General features: G+C 34.5%; 1 protein-coding gene across 1 annotated transcript; it reads right to left on the bottom strand.

Annotated features, from left to right (window-relative positions):
- Positions 1-10,535: 10,535 nt before the first annotated feature.
- Positions 10,536-11,474, bottom strand: LOC309869876 (olfactory receptor 6C70-like; the record flags this gene model as incomplete). The annotated part of the gene is made up of 1 exon (XM_082741651.1): positions 10,536-11,474. One exon carries the CDS (start codon positions 11,472-11,474, stop codon positions 10,536-10,538), a length of 939 nt encoding a protein of 312 aa, XP_082597777.1.
- Between the last annotated feature and the right edge of the window lie 9,124 nt (positions 11,475-20,598).

Here is a 20,598-nt window from a genome sequence, read left to right on the forward strand (position 1 = left end):
TCAGGCTTGCATTTTTCTCATTAGTGCGATGGGCACCTGGCCGCTGTCCAACCCTGTTGTTCTATCTTATTGTCTCAAAGGAAAACATTCCTGCTACTATCTATTTTAGTTGTTTTGCCATAGCTCATTAAGCAAAAGATTCCTTAGTGACATTAGACCCCAGGTTACTAAGGATCCGTTACTTTATTCATACATGTGATCCCAGAATACCCCAAAAGATAGAGTAGATGAATATAAATATTATTATTTTTATTTTTTATTTTTTTAATTTTTTTAAGTAATTAATTAATTTTTTTTAATTTTTTTCAATTTATTTTCAGAAAAACAGTATTCATTATTTTTTCACCACACCCAGTGCTCCATGCAATCTGTGCCCTCTATAATACCCACCACCTGGTACCCCAACCTCCCACACCCCCGCTACTTCAATCCCCTCAGATTGTTTTTCAGAGTCCATAGTCTCTGATGATTCACCTCCCCTTCCAATTTACCCCAACTCCCTTCTCCTCTCTAACACCCCTAAATATTATTATTTTAGAGTAGGAAAGCCAGCTCCTGGCTCAGAACACTCAGAGCTCTTCCAAAACCCAGAGAAAATTTGTTGGTTCTCCTCTCTTACATTAAGTTTTCTTCCCTTCATGACAGGGACTCTCTAATTAGAGTGAAAATGGAAATATCAAAGAACTCAAGATCCTCCAGGAAATGCCTGAAGAGTGACTATGAGTCGACCCCGTTGGACCTGGGCTGGGGCACATCTGTTTCCCCACCACACAGAGAAACAGGAAAAGGCTGCCAGCTAAAACCACGAATAATTACCTAAAGAGTAAATACTGTAGATAGACATGAGAATTATTTTCTTTTTTAAGAAATAATAGAAAGAGGGGCACCTGAGTGGCTCAGTGGGTTAAAGTCTCTGCCTTCAGCTCAGATCATGATCTCAGGGTCCTGGGATAGAGCCCCGCATCTGGCAATCTGCTCAGCGAGAGCCTGCTTCCCACTCCTCTCTCTCTGCCTGCCTCTCTGCCTACTTGTGATCTCTGTCTGTCAAGTAAACAAATAAAATCTTTTAAAAACACAACAGAAAGAAATATTTGCTGGCATTTTCTTCTGTAATATGGTTACTTAAGCTTGTTTTAACTTTTAATGTGGAAAATTGTAGTAGACATGTTATGAACTATTCAGTAGTCCTTTGTAAGTAGCCAGAGCTAATATTTTTGCATCCGTAAGTAATCACCCACGCAGTGTGATTTCAAGAACATACAGAAATATGCCTGGGATTTGTACCCAGAAAGAATATTACATTGCTTAAAATGTTATCATTTTCTAATTTGTAAATATTCTTTTATGATGAAAAATTTAAACAGAACTAATTCAATCCTTCCTAAACATCTATTACTTAAACAGAAATGTTCTCCTAAAATCTAATTCTTCAATAAAAATAATTTGAGTAATTTGATGAATGAGGAGAGAGAGGCCATTTTTATTGTTCATGGGACACTGTTCAGGATAGCAAGGTTGAGAAGAATATTTCCACCAGGACAACTGCCTGCTGTATATCCAGAGGGAAGTATGAAAAAAGAGATGAGAGCAGGATGTCAACTTTTAGTTACTTTGTAGTTAGTTCTACTTATTGCCCTCTTTGGAGCCCTGAAGTAGTTAGAGAGAATCAATTCTTAGATAAACCAACATCAAAGGACAAGGCAAAGAAAGAATAAGCCATAGTAAATTATTAGCACACTATTGTACTTGCATGAAAGAAAAACCATTAAAAAATTGTACTTTCTAATGTAAGCAAAAATAGAATTTCCCAGAGAAAGAAGATTGAGAGGAAACGAAAAATCTCAGAAAGTTTGAAAACAAAGACTCTGTTTTTCTTTCCTTGTATAAGCCATTGATTGGTATGAGAGGCTCACAAAGAGATCACTTTTTAGCAGTGGAAGAGTCATCAAAGAGACAGTTTTGATGATTTGAAAAACCTTGAGAGTTTAAGGATGATGGAAATGCATGTGACAGGCTGTCCTTACATAAGGTTGGCCAGTAGCTTTTTTAAATTTAATTTTATTTATTTATTTGAGAGAGAGACCACATGATTGGGTCGGTGTGTGTGGGGGCTGGGGGGTGTTGGTAGAGAGAGAACCAGACTGCCTACCTATCAAGGAGCGCAACTCAGAGCTTAGTCCCAGGACCCTAGCACCATGACCTGAACCAAAGGCAGACACATAACTGACTGAGTCACCCAGGTGCCCTTCATGTTGGCCAATAGCTGTGCTAGTGTCTTCACTTCAGTTGTATCAGGTCCACACTATTTCATTTACCAGAGTTTTTAATTAGAGTCCTTTCAAGAGTGCCCATTTTCCTGTGATGGAAAATATATATATATATATATATATATATATATATATTGCCTTGCCTTGCCTTATATAACTCATAAGCCTTTAGAAGGCACACGTCCATGGGAAGAGAGTATTAATGTTGCCAGACTCAGAGGGCTCAGTCATTTGCAGGGAATATTTTAAAACCAATCTAGTGAAAAATCATTCAAACAGCAAACTAATTGATGTCTCCTGGGAAGACACCATGTCCTTTAGTAATGGAGCCATAGCAGAACCCTAGAGACTGTGTTTTCATATAGGACATACTTTCATAGTTACCATTATAAATAATTAATGCTAATTGAGGACTTGGAGTGGTTACAGCTCCACAAACAGAAATAGAGTCCTTTCCTATTGTTGAATATACATAATGGTCACATATAATATCAACAGAAAGAGACTCATGATATAAGAAAAGGCAGCCAGTTAATATTTTACTCATCTTTCATGTGTATCTCCAATTATAATGTAAATATATAAATAAGGTGACTGTACATTTTATAACAGCACTGATTGGAACGGAGGTGAGGATATGAGTGATGAGTCTGGGCAACAAACTTCCTTAATTGTCTGGGTGGAGTCAGACATTAACATCATATGAAATTCTTGATCACCATAAAGAAAAATAAGAATGCTGAGCCACCTGACCAAACTAGGCATTAAAGAAGATAGCTTAGTCTAAGTATATAGATGACTCTTTTTTTTTTTCCTCCAGTTCACAATTATATAACAAAACATAATCTCTATTTTGGAAAAGTGTACAGAAACAGAGAGGAGACATACAAACATATGGAGGTATACCAAGTGATTTATTCCAAGGAAGAGTAAACAACAGGTGTTTAGAAATAACATGGTATCCTAATCTCACATACTCTGGGAGGGTGAGTGAAAATTTCCTTAGAAAACTGATACCTAAGGAGAATTCTGACAGACCAATTGACTTAATCAAAGAGTAGCCCTGGAAGAGAAGACAGCCCTTGAGAAAAAAAGGAAGAGAGAAAAAAAAAAAAAAAAGACAGCCACCCAAGAGAAGAGAAGAGTAGAAAAGAGAAGAGAAAGGAAGGAAAGGGAAGGGAAGAGAAAAGAGACTTTGAAAAATATGAAGAGGGGCGCCTGGGTGGCTCAGTGGGTTAAGCCTCTGCCTTCAGCTCAGATCATGGTCTCAGGGTCCTGGGATTGAGCTCCACATTGAGCTCTCTGCTCAGCAGGGAGCCTGCTTTCCCCTCTCTCTCTATCTCTCTGCTTACTTGTGGTCTCTCTCTCTGTGTCAAAAACATAAATAAAATCTTTAAAAAAAAAGAAAGAAAAATATGAAGAATACAAGCAGCCAAGGTTTGTGGAATTTAAGTTAGCAGAATGAAAAATAAGGAATATGTAAGTGATAAAATGAGAAAATAAGAAAGGTTCTGTCCATGAAGAGCCCTGAAGGCTACATTCAAAAGACTAAACTTCATCAATAAATAGTTAACACTAGAATAGAATAAGACTTAGAGAAGGACCATGATTTCACTTTGAATTCATGGTGTATGAAGTGTCGGTGGAACAGACAACTTGGAAATGTGCGCTTAACAGTTTTATTTGTAGAAGGTCTGGCCTTTAGAATTCATATAAATGAGAATAAAATCAATTGCATGAAGTGAAATCCTCTTTGAGAGCATGCAGTAAGAAGAATAACAAAGAGCAAACAGTAAAAGATGGGTCTCAAGACAAAACATTGGGGAACAGAAATACTTCATAGGTGAATAGAGAATGAGGAGACTGTAGGTCACTGAAAAGAGAAATATAGGGTGCCTGGGTGGCTCAGTTGACTGGGAAATTAATTGCCTTCTGCTCAGGTCATGATCCCAGGGTCCTGGGGTTGAATCCCACATGGGGCTCCCCTGCTTTACATGACCTGTTTCTCCCTCTCCCTCTGTCTGCTACTCCCCCTGCTGTGCTCTCTCTCTTTCTGTCAAATGAATAAATAAAATCTTTAAAAAGAGAGAGAGAGGAAGAAAATCATGATGATGACATGGAAAATATTTGAATTTGGACAGAATCTTAACAAAAAAATATTGTGGGGATGTCAAGCAAAAGAACTACAAAAAAAAAAAAATGCCAATGACTTCAATTTAATAATGTTCCTGTGGATGTTAAAGTAGTGGGAGGTTGGACATAAAAGGTTGCAGAGCCTTAAGATCTAAACAAAGTAGGGACAAGATGAGAAGGTGGAGATTATAGTACCTTTTTGAAGAAATTAAAAGCACAATTAGGGGCACCTGGGTGGCTCAGTGGGTTAAGCCATTGCATTCAGCTCAGGTTCGTGATCTCAGGGTACTGGGATCGAGCCCCGCATCGGGCTCTCTCCTCAGCAGGGAGCCTGCATCCCCCCCTCTCTTTCCACCTGCCTCTCTGCCTTCTTGTGTCAAACAAATAAATAAAATCTAAAAATAAATAAATAAATAAAAATAAATAAATAAAAACGCAATTAAAGATGCACAGCCTGCGGGGAGCCTGAGTAGCTCAGTTGCTTAAATGTTCCAATCTTTCTTTCAGCTTAGGTCATAATCTCAGGGTAGTGAGACTGAGCCCTGAGTTAGGCTTTGCACTGGACATGGAACTTGCTTAAGATTCTCCTCCTCCCTCTCCATGCCTCTCTCTCTAAAAATAAAAAAATAATAAGAAAATAAAAAGATGCATTGCCTCTGGAAGACTATTTATTGGTATTAAACATAGATTGCATTTCAGGACTTTTGAGAGATATGGAGCCACAGACAACTGAAAAATAACATGCATGCATAAGAAGATATTCATTTTCTGACACTATAGATAAAACAGTTGAATATCAAACCATCTTTGAGTTAAGAATAAGGAATACAAACAGATAAGAATAAAGAAATAAGGGAAAATCTCAGGATCCAGTGTTGTGTTTTATACAACTAATATGTATTTCCAGGACTGGCAAGGGCTTTGATGATAGTGTTTGAAAAGAGTCTGACATATCATTGGAGTTCAAAAAAAGCAGTTATTTTAAAAATTATGTCAGTGGAAATGATTTATTTATTTAAAATGTTTTTTAAAAAAACTTTTATTTATTTATTTATTTATTTGTTTATTTGTTTATTTAATTTATTTGACAAGAGAAAGAGAGAGCACAGAAGGGGGAGTGGCAGGCAGAGGGAGAGGGAAAAGCAGACCCCCATAGAGCAGATCTCAGGACCCTGGGATTATGACCTGAGCTCAATGCAGATGCTTAACTGACTGAGCCACCCAGGTGCACTACTGGTAGAAGTAATTTAATTTACTTATAACATAATCCCATCCTCTTCTAATTAAACATTTTATTGAAAATAAATGTATTAGGGGATGCCTGGGTGGCTCAGTCAGTTAAGCATCTGCCTTCAACTCAGGTCATGATCCCAGGACTCGGGATCAAGTCCTGCAAGGGCCCCTTGCTCCTTGCCCAGTGGAGAACCTGCTTCTCTCTCTGGCTCTGTTCTGCTCTCCTCCATCTCTGATAATAAATAAATAAATATCTTTTTAAATGAGAAAATAAGTGTATTATGGAAATCTTTTACGATGTCTGAGCAAATGATTTTCTTATAGAACTAGCTTTAAAATCTAAAGCTTACCACAACTTTTCTAGAACTATTTTATCTTCTTTTATATACAAATATTGTTTTTAATTCATGCAGGCTTATACCACTCTTGTTAATTCACTCTCTTACACATGATCTTTATGCAATGTTCTTGTACCTACATTATTTTCTCTCTGCTAGTTTTTATTCTGGTTGCTCTCTGTTTTGTTTGTCAGAGATGAATGGGAAATCAGTCAGTTTAGATGCTAACATTGGATTTTTCTCAGCGTTTTGCTTAACAGCCTATCACCTCATGTTGCTAGAAGAAGAGCTAGCACAGTGACTAGAATAAGCCCTCTCAGTCTTTTTTTTTTTTTTTTTTTTTTTTGACGGAGACTGAGAGAGCACAAGCGGGCAGAGTAGCAGGCAGAGGGAAAGGGAGAAGCAGGCTCTCCTCTGAGCAGGGAGCCCAATGAGAAACTCGATCCCAGGACTCTGGGATCATGACCTGTGTGGAAGACAGTCACTTAACCAACTAAGTCACCCAGGTGCCTGGAGCCCTTTCAGTATTTTCAGTATTTGATTCTCTGTGATTCTTGTAAATTAAAAGGCATGACCACCAAGTACATAAGCTATGCAAGCTAGTTAGTTAGTTAGTAAACGCATTCTATCATGTCATCTTAACTTACAGTCTCCTCTGTTAACAAGACAAGAGTTTTCATTAAGTAAATTGGCTATCATGAAGTTAAAGTTCTAAAGGCTATTGGGTCTTCCAATCCAATTTTTGTTTTGTTTTGTTTTTAAGATTCCAAGATTCGTTGTTTATGCACCACACTCAGTGCTCCAATCCAGTTTTTATATTCCTCTCCAGAACTACATTTTTTATTGAGGTAACATTTATATAACATAAAAGGCACCACTTTAACCATTTCACTGTGTGCAATTCAGTGGCTAGTCGTACATTCACACAGTTGTGCAATCATCACCATTATCTACTTTCATAGCACTGTCATCACCTCAGCAAGAAACTCCATTATCTATCAAGCAGTGATTCCCTGCTTCCTTCAGCCCCTGGCAACCATTCATATGTTTCTGTCTCTAGGATTTACCAATTCTAGACATGTCATATAAATGGAATTATAGGATATATGTTGCCTTTGGGGACTAGCTTCTTTCACTTAGCATAATATATTCAAGGTTTATGATTGTGGTTGAATCTATGAATATGTCATTCTTTCCTGTGGATAAATGATATTCCATTGAATACATATACCACTTTTGTTTATCCACTCATCAGCTGATGGACATTTAGGTTGTTTCCACTTCAGCACTATTATGAACAACGTCATTATGAACATTCATGTGTAAATTTTTGTGTGAATCATAGCATATTTACATGTGCTTTTTAATATTTAAAAGAGCTGGTGATGGTGTTTTTAGAGGGGCATAAAAAATTGGAGGGATGATGATATACATTGTTTTCTGAGCCAGCAGTATCATGTTAGCACTAGAAATATAAGTGAATCGCATTTTATTTGAAATGCAGTCATATGCCTAATACCTGGAAATCTTAAAAAAGAAATTTATAATCATAATATTGTTGCTACATGCCATTATTATCATTATGTGCTCTTAAAATTACCCAAGAATTCCAAAGTGAATTCACTAATAAGGGTGAATTTAGTAACAGTTTCACATTAAAAAGAGAATATGATAAATGAAAACACCAATCAAATATCATACTGTCAATGAATGGAAAACAAAGCATCATTTCCTAAAGTTATGGAAACGTTGGAGCACAGAGGCTAAGTCATTTCATATGTTGTACAACATCGAAGCTTAATAAATACCAAATACTAGATTTCAACAATCTAATAATATTCTAACATTTGCATATGAACATGAAATTCTAGAAACTCTTAATGAATCCATTATTAAGGTATGTAATAGCTTTCAGTCATTTGTAAGTCAACTACTCTCAAATGAGGAAATGATTTGGTTGTTTTAGGACAGTCCATATTCTGTCATGACACCCCTTGTAAGTCAAATTCATAAGGAATCATATTGAGAATAGTTGTTTCAGTCCAAGTCTGTTTTTGTAACTTTTTTTCTAATTTAAATTTAAAGACATGTTCCAAAAATGGTACAAAGTACTACATATGCCCTTTTTTAGTCACAGTTGTTTACATCTTGTATGTTTTGTTTCATCATCTCTACATATATAGATACATGCACTTAATATTCTATATATACAAATACTAGTACTATAGATGTAAATGTGTATGTACACATGTATATATATACTTTCTAAACCATTTGATGATAAGTTGGACATTGTGCCTCTTTATCTATCTCAGGGTATATTTCCTAATTAGATCATTATGTTACCTAACCGAAGTGTAATGATCAAAATCAGAAAATCTGACATTGATATATTATCTAATTCATAGTCCATATTAAAATTTTATAAATTTTTCCAAGTTATATCTTTTATATCTTTCTATATATTTCTTTTCCCTCTAGATCCAGCATAATGCAGGATTATACATTGCATTTAGTTGTCATTTCTGCATCGCTCTTACCTGATTTTTCTTCAAAGGTAAACTGAGATTTGGATTTTGTTTTCTGTTGTTGTTGGTGGTGGGGGGGGGTTGTTTTGCAGGAATAAAACAGAAATGATGATAGATCCCTCCTAATCACATTCTCAAGCACTATATAATGCTGATTTTCCCACTGGTTTTGATAACTGATCACTTGGATAAGGTGGTCTCTTTCAAATACTCATTTCACTCAATAAGTTTAATTTATTAATGCTATCATTTATTAGATATCCAGATTACACAAATATGGCAAATGGGTACTTCTTTTAATTGGATTATGAACTTTTTTTATATGTCTTTTTCATTTTTTTAGGGAGTTCTTTACACCAAGGTGATTTTAGCTTTGTTGATCATACCAAAATAATACTGTCATTCTCCAGGGATCCAAGATTCCCTTTAGTTAGTGATATTTAAAAAACCAATGTGGACATTAGTTGTGTTGGTTAGTGTGTTATTGCTTATTAGCCCTCAGAAGACTCTGTGTGTATGTGTGTTATGCATTCATTCCAATACCTCCAATTCTGATATACACTATACAGGTTACTTAGGAAAAAAACTTCCTCTAATTTGTTTCCCCTACAGTGAGAAGCCTCGTTATCATTTTCTTCAATGCCACACTTGAGTAAGTCTAGAGTATAAAAGAAATTACAGAACTGGTAATCCCTATCACTGTGAAAAGTAAACCAGATATCCAGAAGTCAATTTTTTTCTTAAACTTTAATTAAAATTTGTTTGATGAAATGAACAAATTTTAAGTATCCAATTTGATGAGTTTTGACAAACATAAGTTGTATTCCTATTAACGGACAAGATCAATCAATTGTAAATTGTGATTAGTACTTTGAGTTATAGATTAGTTTTGGTGTGATTTTATTTAAATTAATCAATATTTTCAAGAATATTGACTAGAGAAATATATGGTAACTATAGGCATAGACAAGAACAAATACCACTGGCACATATGGAAGATAGTCTTGAGCTAACAATTTAATCACCTCTATGGTATAAACCAACAGGCATAATGGCATAAACATTAGGAGAATTATAGAGTTGTGGCATCTATGTGTTTTAAGAATGGACACTTAGAGTAACCCTCGTTTTAGAGAAAATAAGATATAATTCTATCTTTCAAGAAGTCATTTGAATTGGGAAAAATTGATATTTTATATCATTTACCATAGAAAACTGGTACAGAAGTTAATCCTAATAACTATATACCAGGAATTAAATTCATCATTAATTCCCATTTATTCAATAGATTTATTGACATGTTGAAGAGATTAAACTTGTGGTTTCGATTTGAATTTCCCTGATGGTATTGCATGGAGCACTTGGTGTGGTGCATAAACAATGAATCTTGGAACACTGGAAAAATAAATTTAAATTTTAAAAAGAAGATTAAGCATGTTTTATGTTTTTGAAAAAGATTGTGTGAGAAATCAACTAAATGTGTGCTAAGTCATATTTTATTTTCTACTTCAATTTAAAAAATTTACCCAACATAAATACTAAAATAAGAGGTGGCTGGATTGCTCAGTCAGTTTTGGGTCCATATCTTGAATTCAGCTCAGGTCATGATCTCAGGGTCATGAGATCCAGACTGGCCATGGGCTGTGTGTTCAGCGGGGAGTCTCCTGGAGATTCTCTGTTCCTCTTTCTTTTCTTTTCCCCCTGCTCTTTCTCTCTCTCTCTCTCTCTCTCTCTCTAAAATAAGTAAACACAATCTAAAAAATAAATAAATAAAATAAAATGATGCAAAAAAAATGTTTGATTCATTTCAAAAAAAAGTATGCTTTCTTAATACGTTGACAATTGACATTAAAAAAATAACTTTACAAAATATTTCTTCACATTAAAAAAAGTTAAAGAAAGAGTTTCTAAGCTCAGGTAAACTGAAGAAATCCAAATAATTACATTTTAAAGATCAATACTAAACTAGAAGAGTCAAGATATTTTTATTCACTGTTCTTTTTATGTTTTTATGTTACTTATTTCAACAGGCAGTATTATTTATCTGAAGCAGAAAATATCTTACTAAACACATCTCTGAAGGCTTGTTTAACTTGCTGGTTTCTCAGAGTATAAATGAATGGATTCAACATAGGGGCAACTGAAGTATTGAGCACCGCTACTCCTTTGCTTGAAGCAACTCTATCATTTGCAGATGGCTTTATGTACATGAATATGCAACTACCATAACTGATGGATACAACAATCATGTGAGAAGAGCAGGTAGAAAAGGCTTTTTTCCTTTGCTGAACTGAAGGGAATTTTAGAATTGTCTTGATGATGTAAGAGTAAGAAAGGATTACTAATAACAACGTGACAATGATGATCATCACAGCTAAGGAAAAAGCAATCAGTTCTAGTAAATGTGTGTCTGAGCAAGAAAGTTGCAGGACAGGAGAAATGTCACAAATGAAATCATCAATGATATTTGAGGCACAGAAATCCAGGTTAAGAGCAAAAATCAGAGGAGGGAAAATGACCAGAAATCCAGTTGCCCAGGAACTGAGTACAATCTGATGACAAATTCTGTTGCTCATGATGGATGTATAATGCAAAGGTTTGCAGATGGCAACATAACGGTCATAGGACATAGCTGCCAGAAGGAAAAATTCTGTAACCCCCAAGAATATGTAAAAAAACAACTGAGATATACAGCCATTATAGGAAATGGCCTTTTCTCTGGTTGCAATGGTGATTAGGAACCTCGGGATGCAAACACTTGTGAAGGAAATTTCCAGGAAAGAGAAATTACGGAGGAAAAAATACATTGGGGTCTTGAGATGAGAATCCAGTAGAGTAAGGGCAATGATGGTTAAGTTTCCCATCATACCCAGCATGTAATTTAGAAATAGAAATAAGAAAATTACGATCTGTAACAGAGAATTATCTGTCAGTCCCAGAAGGATAAACTCTATCTGTTTTGTATGGTTCTTCATTTCTCTTTTGTGATTTCAAACAAAACCTAGAAATAAAGGTACAAAGATAAGAAACTATATGGTAGATTTATATCCAAGAAATAATATATAAAGAGATCCACGTTCACATATATGCCCATTTATGAGGAAATACTCTATAAGTCTGAAGATATGATCTAGAACCATGCAACAGACAGTATTTTTAAAAAGCACAATAGGAGTCAACTCAGTTTTGAAAACTGACCTGCAAAACCCACAATAGTTTACTTTTTCACCATTACTTACAAACTACCAGCTCAACTGTAACTAATTCCAAATTTTTTCTTTCTTAAATAAATTAGATAAAATATTGGTTCTAGATTCAAAAATAATTCATTCATTATAATTATTAATTTCATCAAAATAGAATATGCCAGTATAATGAATTAAGACCTACAGTTAAATTCTGAAATTTTAGGTTTCATATTAAAGTGGTATTTGTTTAGAGCCCATTATAGCCTCTTGCAAATTTTCTATGAATACTAATGAAGAAAAAAAAATGACAAAAGAAAAGGTGTGTAAGAATGTAATACCACAACAAAATAAGTACCAGTTTAATATAGAAAAAAAAAACTGAAACAATATGAAGCAAATATAACCACATTTACAAAAGTCTAGTAATGGATCTAAGCAAGAAGAACATACTAATGGCTACTGAGGAAAAGGACAATCTGCTCTTACTGAAGTTTTTATGGGTCTTTTATTGTTTAGAATGAATAAAGAATATCTCTCCCCCAAGAAAGAATATCCAAGTAATAAATTGAAACTATTGTAACAATAAGTTCAATAATGTGAAAAAATGGTTTTCCTTTGCAAAGGAAAAGTATGTTTAGAGTATATAATGGAATATTTACCCTTCTCAAAAGGCAATTAAATTTTCATATTACATAGAAGCTATATGTCATGGCATAGTTTTGAATGAAGAGTAGAAAAGAATCTAAATATTTTAAAATAAGCAATTTTTAAAATAATTTTAGTCATGCATATAATTACATTTTGAAGTGATTCAAAAACCTCTAAATGTATTTTAGACACAAAATTGCAAAAATGTTTATACAAATTGACCCCAATTTTGTAAATGTCTGTATCTGATAGACGAAGTTATGATTTCCATAAATATATACAAAAAAAAGAGTAATTAAAAATAAAGTGCTTTCAATGAGATGTTAAATTATAAGGTCTTCATATTTTTTTTATTAAAAACTCAGCCATTCTTATTTGCAAACAACATGTTAGATAAAGGGCTAGTATCCAAAATCTATAAAGAACTTATCAAATTCAATACCCAAAGAACAAATAATCCATTCAAGAAATGGGCAGAGGACACGAACAGACATTTCTGCAAAGAATACATCCAGATGTCCAACAGACACATGAAAAAGTGCTCCATATCACTCGGCAGCAGGGAAATACAAATCAAAACCACAATGAGATATCACCTCACACCAGTCAGAATGGCTAAAATCAACAAGTCAGGAAATGACAGATGCTGGCAAAGATGCGGAGAAAGGGGAACCCTCCTACACTGTTGGTGGGAATGCAAGCTGGTGCAGCCACTCTGGAAAACAGCATGGAGGTTCCTCAAAATGTTGAAAGTAGAACTGCCCTATGACCCAGCAATTGCACTACTGAGTATTTACCCTAAAGATACAAACGTAGTGATCCAAAGGGGCACGTGCACCCGAATGTTTATAGCAGCAATGTCCACAATAGCCAAACTATGGAAAGAACCTAGATGTCCATCAACAGATGAATGGATCAAGAAGATGTGGTATATATACACAATGGAATACTATGCAGCCATCAAAAGAAATGAAATCATGCCATTTGCGACAACATGGATGGAACTAGTTGCCTTATTTCAAGCTTTACTATAAAGCTGTGATCACCAAGACAGCATGCTACTGGCACAAAAACAGACATATAGACCAAAGGAACAGCATAGAGAGCCCAGATATGGACCCACAACTCTATGGTCAAATAATCTTTGACAAAGCAGGAAAAAATATCCAGTGGGAAAAAGATAGTCTTCATTAAATGGTGCTATGTATAGAAGAATGAAACCTGACCATTCTCTTAAACCATACACAAAGAGAAACTCAAAATGGATTAAAGACCTCAATGTGAGGCAGGAATCTATAAAAATCCTAGAGGAGCACATAGGCAGTAACCTCTTTGACATCAGTCACAGCAACTTCTTTCAACATATGTCTCCAAAGGCAAATGAAACAAAAGCAAAAATAAACTTTTGGAATATCATCAAGATCAAAAGCTTCTGCACAGCAAAGGAAACGGTCAACAAAACAAAGAGGCAAGCCACGGGATGGGAGAAGATATTCGCAAATGACACTAAAGACAAAGAGCTAATATCGAAGATCTATAAAGATCTCCTCAAACTCAACTCCCAAAAAACAGAGAGTCATGCCAAACAATGGGCAGCAGAGATGAACAGACATTTCTCCAAAGAAAACATGCAAATGGCTAGCACACACATGAAAAAATGTTCATCATCATTAGCATCATGAAAATTCAAATTAAAACCACATTGAGATATCACTTAACACCAGTTACAATGGCCAAAATTAACAAGACAGGAAACAGCAAATGTTGGAGAAGATGTGGAGAAAGGAGAACCCTCTTCCACTGTTGGTGGGAATGCAAGTTGGTGCAATCACTTTGGAAAACAGTATAGAAAGTCCTCAAACAATTAAAAATAGAGTTACGCTATGACTTGGTAATTATACTACTGGATATTTACCCCAAAGATACAGATGTAGTGAAAGGAAGGGCCATCTGTACCCCAATGTTCATAGCAGCAAAGTCCACAAGAGCCAAACTGTGGAAAGAACCAAGATGCCCTTCAACAGTTGAATGGAAAAAGAAGATGTGGACCATATATACAATGGAGTATTATGCCTCCATCAGAAGGGATGAATACCCACTTTTTTTTTTTTAAAGATTTTATTTATTTATTTGACAGACAGAGATCACAAGTAGGCAGAGGCAGGGAGAAAGGGAGGAGGAAGCAGGCTCCCTGCCAAGCAGAGAGCCCAATGCGGGGCTTGATCCCAGGATCCCAGGATCATGACCTGAGCCGAAGGCAGAGGCTTTAACCTACTGAGCCACCCAGGTGCCCCTGAATACCTACTTTTGCATCCACATGGATGGGACTGGAGGAGATTATGCTGAGTGAAATAAGTCAAGTAGAGAGAGTCAATTATCATATGGTTTTATTTACTTGTGGAGAATAAGGAATAACACGGAGGACATTAGAATGAAAGGAAAAGTGATTTGGGATAAATCAGAGGGGAAGACAAAGCATGAGAGACTGGACTCTGATAAACAAACTGAGGATTTTGGAAGAGAGACAGTGGTGGAATGGGTAGAGTCTGGTGGTGGGTATTAAGGAGGGCACACACTGCATGGAGCACTGGGTGTGGTGCATAAACAATGAATCTTAGAACACTGAAAAAATAAAATAAATAAAAATAATCCGTGATGCACTTCATTTTCCTATTAACCTAAGGAATTGTTATCAATTTGCCAAATAAATAAGGTATTTATAAGTAAACATAAGCGCTGGCAGAGAGAAAAAAATAAACTATATCATATAGTGTATGTTTTCTTTCCTTTAAATAAAAAAATATTTAAATTACAACTCTTATTAGTTTTGTCAATCAGTTATCTTTGCCTATTCTGAAGTTGTCTTTCTTTTTATTATTGAATACATAATATTTTTCCATTTACATCATTTAGCCCAACACCTCATATACAAATTCATAAACCACACTAATTATCAATTTTAAGTTTTTATTGCTCAAAGTATTAATAAGAATTAGCACCTCTAAAGATCTGTCTTTCCTATTTTTAAAAAATGGATTAAAATATGTAAAGTCAATTCTCCAAAGAAAAAATATCCTCCAACCTTGTCAGTCTGATTGACTTGTAGAGCTGTCAGGCACTCTGTTTATCCAGAAAGCACTAGGATAATCCTCATTCCCTCCACTATTTTGCATTGTACTGTCTGGTTTAAACCACCTAAGTGTTAGAAATGCAGGTGGAAATGTGTAAATCAAACTTCAAGCTCTTCTGTTTATGGAATTAGAAAATAGAAAATGATCAATAATTAATGCTTTATACAAGGAGTAATAAGAAAATATCACTTTATCACTGCCATTTATTTGTATATAACTTATATGATATTTGTAATTACTCTTACATTTTTTAAAGAAAATAACAACCACTATTTTACTTACCATGAGCAGTTTATGTTGGTATTTTTTTTCCTGTAGTTTACATGAGCAAGGATCAAGGATAACGAAAGGCAAACATACTCGCTAGAAAACAATATTTAATTTTGTAGGCAGAAAATTAATATAAAATAATCTCATATTAATTCAACCCAAAACCAAAGAGATAAAGTGTGAATATTTTAATCATATGATTTGTCTGCACTATCACATATATCTGAATATATGGTAGTATCTATGGCTTGGGTAATAAAGATTTCTCATAAATTCCTTTGTTTAATACTCTATAATTTATAAAATGTGTGTCCAACTAATCCTACATCACAAACATTCATGAACATTGTCATAACTGAGATGATTAGATTGAAACTTGGGAAATATATATTAATTTTCAATTATCTAAAAGGAATGAAGGCATCTCCACAGGAAATCTAAGGGGAGGATGTCCCTAAGGAGAAATAAGAAAGATGAAAAAACAGTCCAAAGAACCTACAAAACACCAGTTGACCTTGTCGTTGTTCTTTCATTAAATATAAGCTTATTGTTTCAAGCATGATGATAAACAATTGTTAGAGTTGTCACATTAAAAACTGCCCATTTCATGACAATCATGTAGACAATCATCAAGTTGTGCTGTAAATAAGGAGAATATTTTGGATCATACATAATATTACATGCCAAGATACCAATAACATGTGCCAAGATAATTCCTTTTGAAGTTTGGTGGGCAGTTTTTGCAACATGTGAATCTATCACTGGAAGAACAGCATATGGGTACCTAACTCAAATACTCCTCCTACTTGTTTTTTTTTTACAAGAGGCTGTGTTCAATATTAAGAAAAGAAATAGAACTTCTGCTTAATATCATGCAGAATGAATATTTTCTTCAGTGATTTGAGAATGTACACCTAAGTTCAACCTTTTTGAAATGGTACTAATCATTATAACATCTATAGTTTATTGAATATTTAAATTTTTTATTTATTTTCAGCATAACAATATGCATTTTTTTGTACCATAACCAGTGCTCCATGCAATCTGTGCCCTCTATAGAACCCACCACCTGGTACCCTGACCTCCCACCCCCCACCCCTTCAAACCCTGAGATTGAAAGATTTGTAATTAAGTAAATGGATAGTTGGTGGCAGGCAGATGATGATAATTAGATAGAAAGATAATAGATATGGTGCTAGATGGTAGATAGATGATGGATGATGATAGCTAGATGATAGATAGAAGAAAGGGCTATTTAATTTAGAAAACAATCAACAATCTAATGCCTGATGCCACAACTAGTATATAAGTGATGAACTTTTATTTTGAATGAATAAATAAATATATGATTGAAAATTTGACATTTTTATTTCATAAATGCACAAGCTTTATCAAGAAATGAACTCATGAAGCTTTTTGAATATACCGTTAAAATAAAATTTTGATTTTTCAACCATATTTTATGTATCGTAAAGTTTAAAGGAACATATTACAAGGAAAAAAGCCTACAATTGAGAATAAATAGAAATAAATCAAGTAACAGTAATTCATACTAAACAAACCACAGGGGTAATAATCGAAGATACAGAAATAATTAGTGTGTGATTCTTTAAACTGTCATGCTCTGATCACTGACTGTCAATGAGATATATTCTAAAGAGTAAAGGGATGAAAAATCTTTAACTTTAGTTTGTTATCAACAGCGGTACTGATAGAGTCATTCTGATTTCATTTATACAAATTTTAGCATTAGGCAAATTAGTAAATATTTTGATGTTGACAATTTCTCTTTAAAAAAAAAAAATTAAATTTATTTATTTTCAGCATAACAGTATTCATTATTTTTTCACCACACCCAGTGCTCCATGCCCTCTATAATACCCACCACCTGGTACCCCAACCTCCCACCACCTCCGTCACTTCAAACCCCTCAGATTGTTTTTCAGAGTCCATGGTCTCTCATGATTCACCTCCCCTTCCAATTTCCCCCAACTCCCTTTTCCTCTCTAACTCCCCATGTCCTCCATGCTATTTGTTATGCTCCACAAATAAGTGACACCATATGATAATTGACTCTCTCTGCTTGACTTATTTCACTCAGCATCATCTCTTCCAGTCCCATCCATGTTACTACAAAAGTTGGGTATTCATCCTTTCTGAGGGACGCATAATACTCCATAGTGTATATGGACCACATCTTCCTTATCCATTCATCTGTTGAAGGGCATCTTGGTTCTTTCCACAGTTTGGCGACCATAGCCATTGCTGCTATGAACATTGGGGTACAGATGGCCCTTCTTTTCACTACATCTGTATCTTTGGGGTAAATACCCAGGAGTGCAATTGCAGGGTCATAGGGAAGTTCTATTTTTAATTTCTTGAGGAATATCCACACTGTTCTCCAAAGAGGCTGCACCAACTTGCATTCCCACCAACAGTGGAAGAGGGTTCTCCTTTCTCCACATCCCGTCCAACATATGCTGTTTCCTGCCTTGCTAATTTTGGCCATTCTAACTGGTGTAAGGTGGTATCTCAATGTGGTTTTAATTTGAATCTCCTGAATGGCTTGTAATGATGAACATTTTTTCATGTGTCTGATAGCCATTTGTATGTCTTCATTGGAGAAGTGTCTGTTCGTATCTTCTGCCCATTTTTTGATATGATTGTCTGTTTTGTGTGTGTTGAGTTTGAGTTCTTTATAGATCCTAGATATCAACCTTTTGTCTGTACTGTCATTTGCAAATATCTTCTCCCATTCCGTGGGTTTTCTCTTTGTTTTGTTGACTGTTTCCTTTGCTGTGCAGAAGCTTTTGATTTTGATGAAGTCCCCAACTAATGATTTCTTAATGAATTTTTTCCTTATCTTTGTTCTTCAAAAGATTCTAGAAAGCTTTTGACAGCATTACGATGCCTAAAACCAAGGGGAACATTCCAAAATAACAGAGGAGCCAAAATTTTCTACCGATTCCACCTTATTTTTCTGACTTCTGCATACTAGATTGGTTCAAGGTTCAGTCTTTGGATCCGATCTCTCTTCTTCCTCTGTTTAATCCCAAAGTCCTCTTATTCAGTCTCATCTTTTAAAACTCCACTTATTTGCTGGAATTTAACCACATCTCACTATTTCCATGACCACTTTTATGCTTAAATCACCCTTATTTTTGACATTTTACTATTTTAGTAGGCAAACATGTTGAGATTAAATGCCTACCATATGGCAAACTAGAATATCAGCCCATGTAATGTTGGTTTTTTTTTTTTCAAAATATTTAACTTTATTTAATAGATTATTAACATTTTGATAAAAATTAACATTTTATGTAATAGGTGCAAACATATAACTACAGGTTTTTCTGCCGAGAATGTATATTTCTCAGTCCCATAAATGGCATTTAAAACAACTGTCTAATCACTTGGGGGAAGATTCTATATGCTCATACCTTATACCAACTATAATCCAACAGTACAGATACTAATATGAGTAAGTGATAAAGTTATCAGAAGAAAATACAAGTAAACATATGACAAGATCAGAATAAGCAAAGCCTCTCAAGAAATGGCAAGATTCAGAAATAAAACAAAAGAAATATATTTTACCACATAGTAACTAAATTTTCTTTATACCACCACCACCCTAAATTATATTAAATGTCAAATAACAAATCATTAAATAGGATTTGTAATATATAAGACTTGCACAGACTTAACATCCTGTATATATGTGAATATTTTAGAAAAGGATAAGGAATCACTTTTATTCAAAAATAATTAAAGGAGGAGAGTAATAGTATGTTTATAAGTAAAGCATCAATTGCCAATAAACATACAAAAAATTGCTGTATATAAAAATGTGAATTGAAGTGAACAAAAGAACAAGATATTATTTGGATCATCATATTGGCAAAGATAATACATTGATAATGCATCTTGTATTATTAATGCATCTTCTAATCTCCAAGGACACTATCCCAATTCCCACATGCATCAATTAGCTTTTGTTTTGTTTTGTTTTTCTATATTAGTTTCATTTTACATGTTTGAGTGTCTTTAAAGTAGGGTTACCAAAGACATTTTTCCTTTTAACTTAGTTCATCTTACCTATATAACAGGCTGAATATGTAAATCATCCTCAATCCTATCTTGGTGGAGCTTTCAGAAACCCTCCCCATCCTAAAATTGTTTGGTCAAACCATCAACTTTTCAAAAATTAAAGAGAATTTCTAGTATTCCTTTGTTATTTACTCTTCTTTCCTTCTATATAGCCAAACAGATTATGCAGAGATGGTTCTTTTTTCAATTTAGACAGATATCATAATTCATGATAAATGTTAGCCCTAGAGATATATAAATTTATATCTTGTGTATGCATTTCCACTGCTACCTTTGACTGAAAGTTAAGTGAGAAAGTGAGGCTACATTACATTCATGTCACCCCTGATAGTTCTTATTTAACTGTGAATTCTACTAAGGATCTGTGTGGATAAAAACTGGAGCATGAACAAGACACCAAAGTGTAAGTATGTTCATATTTCTCAAATCAATTATTTTCTTTCATGAAATTTGGGAAAATAATTAAAATATTTCTTGTCACTTTCCTAAGTGTGTGTATCATCTCTCTATCCACCTATCTATCATCTATCTCTCTTTATATACAAGCACATTTATATATGCGTGTGTACTTTTAAAAATCTAGATAGTTCATAAGGATATGAGAATTTAACTTCATTTCTAGAATCCCATTTCTTTTCTAAGAATATTAATCATGGACTCAAATGAAGAAGTTTCTAAGCTTGCTTTATGAATTCGTTACATATATGAGCAATAAAATGGTTAGACTTGATAGGCATATAATGCAGTTATCT

This window comes from Mustela nivalis (assembly GCF_964662115.1).
Source record: "Mustela nivalis genome assembly, chromosome: 7".
NCBI classification, from domain to species: domain Eukaryota; kingdom Metazoa; phylum Chordata; class Mammalia; order Carnivora; family Mustelidae; genus Mustela; species Mustela nivalis.